The sequence below is a fragment of the Colias croceus genome, chromosome 15 (genome assembly GCF_905220415.1).
Source record: "Colias croceus chromosome 15, ilColCroc2.1".
NCBI lineage: Eukaryota > Metazoa > Arthropoda > Insecta > Lepidoptera > Pieridae > Colias > Colias croceus.
In genome coordinates this window covers 2,234,429-2,246,683 of record NC_059551.1, presented here as the reverse complement: position 1 = coordinate 2,246,683, position 12,255 = coordinate 2,234,429, and the positions used below count along the sequence as shown (strand labels likewise).

The 12,255-nt window shown below is 34.5% G+C and overlaps 1 protein-coding gene across 11 annotated transcripts in view; it reads left to right on the top strand.

The window, feature by feature from the left end:
- The window catches only part of LOC123697684 (atypical protein kinase C), a 175,400-nt gene that overhangs the window by 137,076 nt on the left and 26,069 nt on the right, over window positions 1-12,255 (top strand). The window contains exon 1 of one of the 11 annotated variants that reach the window (XM_045644217.1): window positions 519-725. The exons of the other annotated variants lie outside the window; for them this stretch is intronic. Coding sequence (XP_045500173.1) covers window positions 554-725 — 172 coding nt within the window. The 5' untranslated portion in view covers window positions 519-553. Of the gene's footprint in view, window positions 1-518; window positions 726-12,255 lie in introns of those variants that run through there. 11 annotated transcript variants of the gene reach the window in all.

The following is a 12,255-nucleotide window of genomic DNA, read 5'->3' as shown; positions in this document are numbered from 1 at the left end:
ATCTATTTGTTACTAGACAAGCGAAGGATTCGATTGGTAATTATTTATAGATAATAAACTATATCGATGTTATATTGGACATTACAAAGAAGTTGTGTTTGTAATCAATTATTATGATTTGATAGCTTTTCAGTTATAATATATGTACCTAGTACATTTATATGTGTTAAATTCACAGTCATTGTTAAAATTTTGTGAATTTTATCTCAATTCAACTTCACCTCGTCTGCATCAGCGCACAATGTCGAAATGACATTTCGATATGCCCATAAATAAAGCATTGCGTAAATCCACGATAGCGTTATCTATCCAGCGCCTTATCAGATATTGTGCACGGGCCCTTACACACAGTGGTAAAACAACAGTATACCAGTTCGCACAGATGAGATCGTTCACAAACGAGAAATCGATTCGCGATCGATGTTTCTCAAATCACGCGCATCGAATCGATAGTGTCGAGATAAAGGTATCTTATCGAGCAGTAGGAATGTGAGCAGTGGACGGAGTGTGTACTGTGTAGTGTGCGTTATGTTTGTAATAAGTTAATTGGTTAATGATGAGATTGCCGTGGGTGTGTTGGTCGGAGTGTGTGCGCGAAGTCGGCTGGCAGACGTTGTATTGCGGACTGAACGCGTGCGAGCGGCTGGCGGCCGCACATCAGCTGTTATCGCCCACATATCCCTCGCTAGACGTTATCATAGCTGCTCCTGGGTGCAACAGAAGATGTAGGTATCTCTCAAGGTGCTTGGAGAGTATAGTTTAAATAAATATAGAGTAATCTTTAGATGTCATCTGCGTTGTTATAGCTCGATGATACATACAATCATATAGAAAACTGTAGGTGTAAGGTTTGCATTCGTTTATATCAGGTAGTAAAGTACGTTTATTTTTTGAATGCATTAAGTTATCAGATAGATAGAAAATAATAATGTCTGTAATAAAAACAAAGAACAAATTAACCTAAATAATATTCAAATGAAAACCTTGCATAAAACGTATACGTGATAGATAAAGGCACGTGGGAATGATAAATATACAAAGACAGAAATTCATATTTAATGAGTCATTTATAATGTGTTTATAATGTCTAGTTTATTTATATAAATTATTAATTATTATATTTTTATAGTATCTTTGTTGCTTTTTACATAAGTGTATGTAGTTCAAAATAAATATAGGTTACCTTATTACGTTTTCATTTATATTGTCAATATTTTATAAAACTATTCACAACCGTGAATATTTAACGCAATATTGAACGATACACGCCACAAAATGTATTAAATTTTAAAACAAAAATTTGAAACATGAAAACCGAAATTGAGAGGAATGAATATATATCGTCCGACAAAGGCAATCTCTGTTTATTACACGAAACTGGTAACATTGAATCTGTTTGTTTGTACATGTATGGCTACTATAGCGCACTTGAAATTTTTGTATTTATTTGAAACTTAAATTGTATGAAACAAAACAAAGTCCAATTTTAAATTCACGATATAAATATTGAATGCTATCACAATAATTCACAATTACCGGATGGGCGACAGCTGCCAAGAACGTATTTACAATATCATTTCAGTTGGAGATATTTGATTCACGGATATTATTTTTTATTTCATGAGCTACTATTATATTTCATCAAATATATTCCCTTTATTTAAAATGCCGTTGTTTACCATCGACGCATTTTTCCACATCACAATATATCACTAAGTTTTCAGCACATGTAACCTTCACCTAATCAAATTATACAACATTACTCCGCGGTTTACCCGCCTTGCTCCGCTCCTATTCATAGAGACATATAGAGCGTAAATGGGCTATCTAATACTGAAATAATTTTTCAAATCGGACCCATCGTTTTAGCACGTTCAACCGAAAACAACTGCTCAGCTTTATTATGTTAGTGTAGCTTGTTCAACCAGACAAATACCTCTTCAGCTTATTAATATTAATATAGATATTATTAACCAGATACAATATTACTTTTACCCATTCGATGGACGTATATTAATTGGTTAAACACAAGTACTGTCGTATCGGAAACATAACGAATGCAATAATTGCAATCAAAATACAGCGCATGGACGACTCATTATATAGTCTATAGTCAATATAAAGTATACGTACATTCTATAGAGTCAATATAAAGTATTGGTGATTCGAAAGGTGCTCGCTTTAACTGCGTTTCGGAATGTTTACTGAGTGAGAGCAATCAACGTTAATGACGAGTAATGAAATTGTTAAATGCAGTTTGTTTCATTATGTTGTGGCTGCTTATTTGGAAACGCAATTGGTCAAGAATGAGTACACTGTGTTTCATGTTGATCTTCGTTATTCTTTCTCTTGTCTGATCTTGACTGTCAGTCAGTGAGTAGTGCTTCCTAAAATGCAACCTTACAGCAAGCAGTTTCAATTGAATTCACCGCATGGAGCCCTCACAGATCTATTACCACGTTAGTATACTGAGTGGCAGCTAGAGTACAACCAGAAACCATCACATTTTCACCATTACGACACTGAACCTATAACACAATAAAAAGTGAAGTCCCGTGTCCCCGTAGTGGGGTAAGGGGCAGATGCATTATGCATACATCTGTTTCACTGATCGATTTTCTTTAGGGACAAGTAGGTGATCAGCATTCTGTGTCCTACCAGACCGAGACATTTTTTTTTCTTCGTCTCCACCGGGAATCGAACCCAGGACCCCTCGGTTCTACGCTCACGCGTCAACCACTGTACCAAGGAGGCGGTCACATATAAATAACACAATATAAACAGATATAATTAATTATAATAGGTATCGCATATAAACAAAACGCCTGAAAATGCTCATCGCTCCAGACAATGCAAATTTAATCAGGCAAGGAGTTAGGGGCCCGTAATGTAGCGTTAGAATTAAGTTCAATTTATACACTGCAGCCGCCGCAGCTTAATGTATCTCGTTATGATAATTTTTAAAGCAAGGAAACTCGTTGCTGTAATGCGATTGTGGTGCGCTCGGTTAAAAACCGACTTTAGTGGAAAAATTGGTTTATTGTGCACTGTCTGGGTAGTGTATTAGAGGCTAATTGTGTAGTTTTTGGTATTATTGGTCGTGTATTGATATATGTATGATGGTGTGGATGGTTTTGTTTTTGTGGAAAGTGTCTTTAACTATTTTGCTTCTTGTTATCTTAGTAAAACACGTAGTAACTATTAAGTAATCTATGGTATAATGTATAAGCCTTTAAATTTTTAATCTCCAAATTACAAGTCTTTATTTACATTTTAAAGAAATTATTCGTTTTATTTTTAAGTGTAGGTACTAATCCTCTTTTGAATTTTGAATCTTCAAAACGCGCGGTTGAATGAAATTATATTTTAAGCTTAATTTAAGCATAATTTTCGATATTCATTAGCTTGAACAGAAAATAGTTGCGTAATATAAAACGAGATCTAAATGGCGGCCAGTCATGCACTCAATAAAAGCAGACTTTGGAACTGAAATCATGAGTAAAAACCGTTCCCATCTCGCGAGATACTTGAATTTTTAAATTTTTTTAAAAAACTTTTAATTGCTTTTTCCATCGAAGCGCAGTTCCCGTTTCGCGATTTAATACTGAATACACGGTGTAACGTGATGTTGTAATTTCGTTTATGATTCGCCAGATGTTGTTTGCTTTTGTTTGTTATATATATTAATACGTAGCCATAGGTAGATAGGTATAGGGTGGTGCAAATGAGGAAAATTTTCCTTGTACACTTGACCTGGAATTGGTGATTGATTGAGGAATATCTTTGGAGGGATCGTAATGGTATGCGGTGATTATTAATAGTCGTTGTTATAGAATAAATGTGTTGTAAACAAAAAAACTGATAGGTACTCCATAACTGATAGTTATACTACTTCATAAAAGGACATTTTAAATTGGTTCATAAAAGATACAAAGGTGAAAGCTTAGATTATGGATTGGTCTCCGCGCGCGCTACGACTAGATACCGCCGGCGTACTCGAAAAATGCGGCAACTAAAAGTACGCCGAAATCGGCGTACCCGAGCCAGTCGTGTCACAAGCATTGTGTGGAGAGGGCGTACCGATAGTTTCTAAAGATTTTGGACAAAACCTGAAGTAAAATGCCTGTTTGTGCCATAAAACTGTTTAAAAAAAATACAACAAATAATAAGAAAGACACTGGGATCACGTACCATCAGGAATAATCGTATTATTCGATATTTCACCTGAACTTTGAAAATGTTGTTTACGAAAATACGACGCCATTCAGTGTTGCCGTACTGCATATCCCAAAAACACACTTTTAATTTGAACTTATTTTATTCATAATGTTTTTTTTTCAATACTATTACTAACGCATATTATAAAAAAAATGATAATAACAATAATTTATTTCTGTTTAACCTTGTTTAACTGACTCATATATATGTTATTTTTTTTATTACCGCTTTTTTACTTTTAAAAAACCTTTGTGATAGTATAGTGGCATCGCAAGTGGATTTGAGTCACATGTTCATGGGTTCGATTCCCGGCAAGGCCATAATGAAATAAAAATATTTTTCAAACTTCTTTCCAAGATAGCCCATTTCCCATTTATGGGGTAAAATTTATGTAGCTGGCAGTACAATTCTTCACACACACTAGCGTCCTTACAAATTGCCTTACACACACTACAGAACTGAGTTGCCGCACTTACGGAGCTATTGTTTTTAGGTGGAGCGGTATCTAGTCGTAGCGCGCGCGCGGACACCAATCCTTAATCTAAGGGTGAAAGTTTTCAGCTGCAGCTGCATCTTTAATTTGTCATTTTCGTTTTCATTCAATATTGTATATCGTAGCAAATTAAAAATTTAACAAGACACAAAACAAAATTCGAGAAAATTCAGCGTTTCTCCAAACTTAAAGCAAAATAACTGTTAAACATTATTTGATAGCACTTACTCCGTTTACAGTTCGAGTGATATATATGTAAGTTCAACTTTCACGCATTCGGTTTTCGCCGTAGAAGGGCAATATTTTAAAACGAGATTCCATTTAAAATAGTTTATTAGTGCTAGCGGGCAGCGGCCGACCATTTGGCAGAGCCTGCAACGTATAGCCTTCGCTAGGGTGGCCGTTATTCTGACATCTTTGAGGACATATTTTATCGTAATCTCTATGGTTACGTGTAGTGCGGGCAATTGGATTCTGATAGTGTGTGTTTGATGGGAGTTAGATTTTGAAGTGAAACTTCTGCGCGTTGAGAGTAATATTGCAGGGTCGCGTCATGGCAATACCGTCCAACCATGGAGTAAGGCGATGATTTTTGTAGCTTTGAATTTTGGCAAAAAAGTTTCACTTCTGACACGTGTGATCGGCATACACGCTCTTTTTTATTTAGTTAGATAATAACTCTTAATGTAGACTTGTAAGAAAATTAAATGCTGTAAGCATCAATTTATTAGTATATATGAATGACGCTTTTTACATGAAATTTCGCGTCGTTATGCGTTAATAATTTTATTTAAAAGAATGTGGAATATATTTTTCTCGACAAATCTATTCAATTAAATCAAACGACAACGGACGGATAGAAATTCTCATATTCAAATCATACAATAATTTACAAATCTCAATCAAGTTAAACCGTCCAATTCGTGTCCCAATTTCCCTTTTCCCAAAGTCCCAGCCGGCGCTACGCAAACGAATCGCACATGGAACGATCTGGAAGTCATCTCTAATAATAAGGTTTTAACAAAATCCCGCCAATAAAAGTAAATGAGGCTCACCCTACTCTTGACCCGGATACGCGACACGCCCGGCTAGTTCTGTCCGGTTAAAAACTACGAGAAATTCCTTACATAAATCTCTTTTTCAAGAATTGCGAGGATCGACGCCTTTTTGCTTTTTTAGCTTTGTTTTTTAAGTCCCATGAGGGTAGTTGCATATAGTGCTCGTTCAAGTGCTGTGATTAAAGTATATAATACTTTTTGTGGATTTTGTTTCTGCCAAATTTTTTAGTCTATAAGTCGAGTTTTTTGTATTTCGTTATTATAAACTGTGTCAAGCTTTTCGCCAGTTTAACAAAAGGAATAATTAAAAGTTACATTGTTTTGGTGCTCACTAAATATTGAGTTAAAAAAAACTTGAGACATTTTAATGTTTCATTTCTGTTTGTAAATAATCTTTGATTATAAGAAGGTCGATGATCTTTACTACCTTGGTTTTTGTTTTTAAACCTAAATTAATAAGCCCTAGACTCGACTCATTGTCGTTCAGACGTCAAAACGAATAATTTACAAAAAAAATAAACCTTAAACCTTAACCTTAGTGGCGAGTGTAGGCTGACAATGATGATGATGATAATGATGAAACCTTAAACTGTGCTGTGATGTTGTGTTATTTTATGTATTAAGGCCGTGTACGCGGTCCGTGCGCTGTTTGGCTCAAATATGTGATTTTTCAAACCAGATTGTCCATCAACCACTTATCTTACAAACATATGAATTACTAATAATTTTAGGGAATTTTATTGTCTATATAGTTAGTTAAGAGTTTTTTTCAATTAATACAGTATTTGTGAATACCATCAAGATAACTGAGCCGATGATTACTTGATTTCACTTTTAGTGTCAATTTCGAAGCTAAAAATATCTGAAATTGCTGACAGATCTAACACACATTTTTTTTTAACTAACTGCAAAAATCCTTATTAAAATAGTTAGTTAAAAGATTTTTTTAATTTGGACTCCTAACTTACGAAATTAAAATCCGAACAATGTGAATTTTTTTAGAAATTATACTCGACAAAATGATTATTTTCACCAAGATATTTGACTTAGTTGAATATAATTTATACATATTGCAATAAAAGAACGTATTACTTATAAGATAAAATTTAAAAAATCAACTAAGGTACCTCTATTATTTTTCTACAATTTTTTTTAAAGTACTATAAAACACTGCGCGCGACCCGATTAAAATCAGTCGGCAGCGAGCCTTCCCAGAGAGAGGACATGTTGCTCGGCGCTCTCCTGTGGACCTATGCTGTTCATAGTAAAAGGATAGCGCAAGCCGCGATCTATCGTAATAGATCGCGGAGATTTTGACTTGCGTTAAATTGAATAAGCGCTCTTAAGTAAAACTGAATGTTAAACGTATAACATAAAAAAACAGAAGCAACATTAAAACATATCGATACCAAATAATAATTTTACTATTCAGTTAATATTATTCATAAGTATAAAATATAGTGATGCTGCGAGCGGGTAAGGGGAGTGCACAATAAAGACCTGATGCTCATTGGTTCGGAAATAACGTGAAATAACGGAGTACATTTATGTTTAAACATTTTAATCCATGCTTTATTATAGGTACTAATGTATAATGTAAGATGAAATTTAAGGTTTAAAGGGTTAAATATGAATATATAGACGTGTATAATCCTGTGTAGTCATTAACACGCTTATTATTCGTTTTAGTTTTGGTCATTTCATTTTTCAGAAATATATTTTAAGTAAATTTTGTACAATAAAAACAAGGACGTTTAAATTATGAAAAAGCTTTAATTTATGTGAAATTACTACTATACAAGCAAAGTACAATATTAATCTATATAAAATATTAAAACAGATAGTTGTGCGTATTGTGAACTATATAAAATAATCCAACAAATACCGTTAAAAGTTACACACAACGTATTCCACGTCAAGTTGTTCCATATTTTTTCACATCAAACGTATCATTACGCGTCGGTAACATTTCGCCCTTTCATCTCATGAAACAGCGGTATATCATAATACTTGGAAACTTACATTGTTTTCCATACTTCCCCTTCCCTTTCCTTCGCAAAAACATATTCCAGTTAGCGGCAAGTCGGGCCGGCAAACAGAGTAATTGACTCGCCGAAAACCACCGAGCGGCACGAAACTTCAACCGGGGTAGTTAAAAGAAAACTTGTTAAAGTAAACCTATTTATTAGCTGTTGAAATGCTTTTTACTTGACGGGTATTAAAGTGTCGTCGGGGATACCTTGAACCAATACCATTATTTAAATTAACGCTGAAGTAACGTCGAGTGTCTTTCATATAGCGCTTTGAAAAAGTCGAGAGATAAGCGGAATAATAAATTCGAAAGTTCAAGAAGCTTCATGCTGCTGTCTGTGATTGCGCTCGCATTTAGTTTGCGTTTAAGTTTTAACCTTATTTAGTAGCTCCAAATAGAAATTCAATTCATAATATGATGCGATGATAAAATATTGTTATTTAATACGTATGTATTATTTATTAGAAAAGGTTTGACCTATCTTTATAATAACGAAAATTTCTATTAAATATTCAATGCGAGTTTTGTAAGAACTTTAAGAGCTGTGTATTAACAAGACATTTTATAACTATTATAGAATAAGTAACATATTATACAGCCTTTGATTTCTCTACAAGGATCTATAAGAATATAACAATAAGCTACGGAATCGTAATGTTCGCTCACCCTTAATGCTATTTGTATAATATGCTCCCGAATGGCTGCCATTATATCGTGCTATAAACGAATTAGGGTCGGATCTTGATAGGGAATTTTATAAGGAACGATTAATTAAAAACGTAATTCCGAATCACCCGACGGTTGTAGCGATCGGTCGACGACCTTATGTCGCATTTACATTGGTTATTTTGATAAACGGAGGCGGATATTTAGGAAAATTTTCAGTTGCTGTATTAGAAATATCGAGTTGAGAGAAAATTATCAATATTTGTTTTACCAGTCGTAAGTCCTGAGGTAACAAACACAAAAAAAAACATACAGTCGATTGATACAAAAAGAGCGTGTGTGCCGAGTACACGTGTCAGAAGTTACTTCTTTGACAAGATTCAAAGATACAGAAATCGTCGCCTTACTCTATGACATGATGGCATTGCCATGACGCGACATTGAAATTTTACTCTCAACGCGCCTTAAGCCTTGTTTCCACTTGAGCATGCTCAGGCGAATGAGCGGCTCATTTGGCCGAGCCGCTCAAGTGGAGACGTCTGAGCACGTGCGGCCCGAGCATGCTCAGGCGTCTCCACTTGAGCAGCTCGGCCAAATGAGCCGCTCATTCGCCTGAGCATGCTCAAGTGGAAACAAGGCTTAAGAAGTCGTCAACAAAAAAAGGCTATCAAAATCGCTACACACCTTAGTATAGGATTATACAATACTTCAAGAAGCTTTGCTATAAGACATACAAGTATCTACTTGAAGGGCTCAATCGAAAGGTATCACGTACATTGACTTTTATGTTGAGAGTTAAGAACAATTCATTCTCAACTGAAGATGTATAGAGCGTATGTTTTCACTAACATTGTCATATTGTTCAAAGCTCTTCAAGTTCGTGTATCAATGTTTATTATATAACAGCAAATCGGTTGATTTATGAAACAATATGTTGCTGTGTTGTTTGTCGTGTGCCGCCATCGATCATTTTACTCCTCACTCTTCTGACTACGAAACAAGCAATGTATACATATAAGGATATTTTAACACGCCTCAATGTGTTTGCGAGTTGCTTCTTATTAATATTGTGTTTCGTATGAAGGACTTTTTTTATGTTTCAAAACTCAAACGTTTTAGGGTGATCTATTAATACGTAAGTTTAATGTAAAAATAGCATTTTTTTCATTACAGAAATATTATTTAGTAATTTAAGTTAAGCATAGCCCAAGACAACAACATAAAATAAATTTTATTAAATATAGTTGAAAATATTATATCGAAAGTTATTTGGCACTATTAACAAGGATTGAACAATGGATAATACAACAAATAGAACTTGATATAAAACATTCATTACAATGAATGATTCACGATGTTTACTCACAAGATAAAAGGAAAAATATGAAAAATAGAGCAGCCATAAGGAAATTCATTATTTTTTGTTGATATAAGAAGACACATAGGCAATCTCGGGCGCTAATGTATTTATTTGGTAGACTTTCAATTATGTACAAGTACACATGTATTGTACTTTTAGTCGTTTTGTCGGCATATATTTGGCTTATGTTATGCATAGTTCCCCTTCTTTCTTTCTTCTAGCATTTTCTCTCTTAATTCTTTTCTTTTAATTTGTACTTCCTTGGGATAGTCTTCCGAGACATAGACGTTTCTAAATTTCTTCTTATTTTTTAATACTTCTCCTTTTTTCCAACTATTAACAAATGATATAAGAACTGGTCTGGCCTTATCGTTGCTGTTTAATTTTTTACCAATTCGACGTATTTCATTAATGTCTTTAATATCCAAAGAAATCTTTAAATCAGTGCTAATTGTTTTTGTTGTCGCTTGCAAGAGTTCCATGGTAGATTCTTCAGCTTCTTCTAGCCCATATAAAATTAAATTGTTATATCTTCGGTTTTTTTCTAAAATTGTAATTTTTTTCTTTAGTTCTTGGTTTTCTAACTTTAAATCTTCGACTTCACGTGATAGTGGGGCCAGCTTTTCATCCATTCTCGAAATTATGTCTTCAGTCTGTTTAGTCATTTCTATCTTCATACGTTCAAAGAATATCTCCATGTTTTCCATAATATTAGACTTTTATTTGGGTTGGCAACACTAATTTGAAGTTGGCAACACTAATTTGAAGTTGGCAACACTGGTTTAGGGTTGGCAGCACTGGTTTGGGGATGGCAATGATGACTCTAATTGTCTATGTTCACAATTTGGTTTGACATTTGATACTTGACAGAATTTCTAACCTTTGTTGTTGATGAAGTTGGAGAAATATTTTATAATTATTCACTTCACAAGTCCACATTTAATTACTTTCCGCTCGCTGATCGATGTTATCAATCTTGAGATTACTTTTAGATTAATTTAGGTGGAAATGATCGTGAGTTTTATTTTTTAATGAAGAGCAACAATGACAGGTGTTTACTGGTTGACGTTCGCACCGGATTTCGCGGTGCTAGATTACGACAAATTAGTTATAAAAGAAAAACCATTAAACAACGAGAAGCGAAAACGAGACTTATCAATAACACCTGAAACCTCGCAGCAACCACGGAAACAACATGCACCATCTAAAACTTGCAGAGCAAATGCGTTTGATCTAATGAGAGGTAGAAGCAGCTCTCTCTCCTCCATACACAAACCCAGCGATCAGAGACAATGACATACATACATCAGCCACCGGAAAGATACAACTACAATAACTAAACGCAATAAAACAAACAAAGAACCATTCCCCAAGCCGACTGGTCATCGAGGGGAATTAGACCACTACCCTCCAATAAACAATTCTATCACAAAGCACAAATATTGGAACACATATACAAAGATGGACAATAAAAACGCCATAAAAATTGGAACATTCAATGTGAGATCCCTTTCTTCCACCGAGAGATATATTCAACTAACATACGCACTTGAAAACATAAAGTTTGACATATTAGGACTGTCTGAAGTGAGAAGGCTCGGTTGTAATATAGAAGAGTATGATGATTACATTTTATGTTACATTGGTGAAACGAAAGGCCTTCATGGTGTTGGATTTCTGCTAAATAAAAAATTTAAAGAAAATATACACAATTTCACTGGAATCTCTGAAAGGGTAGCTTTGCTACAGCTAAAGCTAGAACAGGTCACCATCTCTATAATCCAGGCATATGCTCCTACGGAGACGTCCCAAGAGGAAGAAGTCCAAACATTCTACAACGACATGGAGAAAGCACATCTTCTAGCTGGTAAGAATCTCATAGTAATGGGAGACTTTAATGCAAAAATCGGCCATCCTAAGTCAGAAGAAAGCTTGTGCATGGGAAGGTATGGTTATGGGCAACGCAATAAAAGGGGACAACAATTAATAGATTATGCCATTGAACACCAACTATGTATCATGAACACATTTTTCAAGAAAAAACAAAATAGAAAATGGACATGGATGTCACCTAATCAAAAAGTAAAAAACGAGATCGATTTTATTATGACCAACCAACCGCATATGATCAGCAACATCGAAATTCTTAACCAAATCAGCTTTTCTTCTGACCATAGGTTATTAAGAGCAACACTCACCATGTACCCTAGAACGAAAAGTAGAAGAAACTTCAAAAACTCTATAATAAACCTAAAAACCGAAAACGAAATTAAAATATACACCAACAACCTGAAAGACAATTTAAAAGACACAAACTTAACCAAAAACGTTCAAATATATTACAATTCATTGGAAAAACACATAAAAGATAGCCTAACAAAAACACAAAGTGACCCTAAGATTGAAAAGAAAAAGAATAGAATACTAA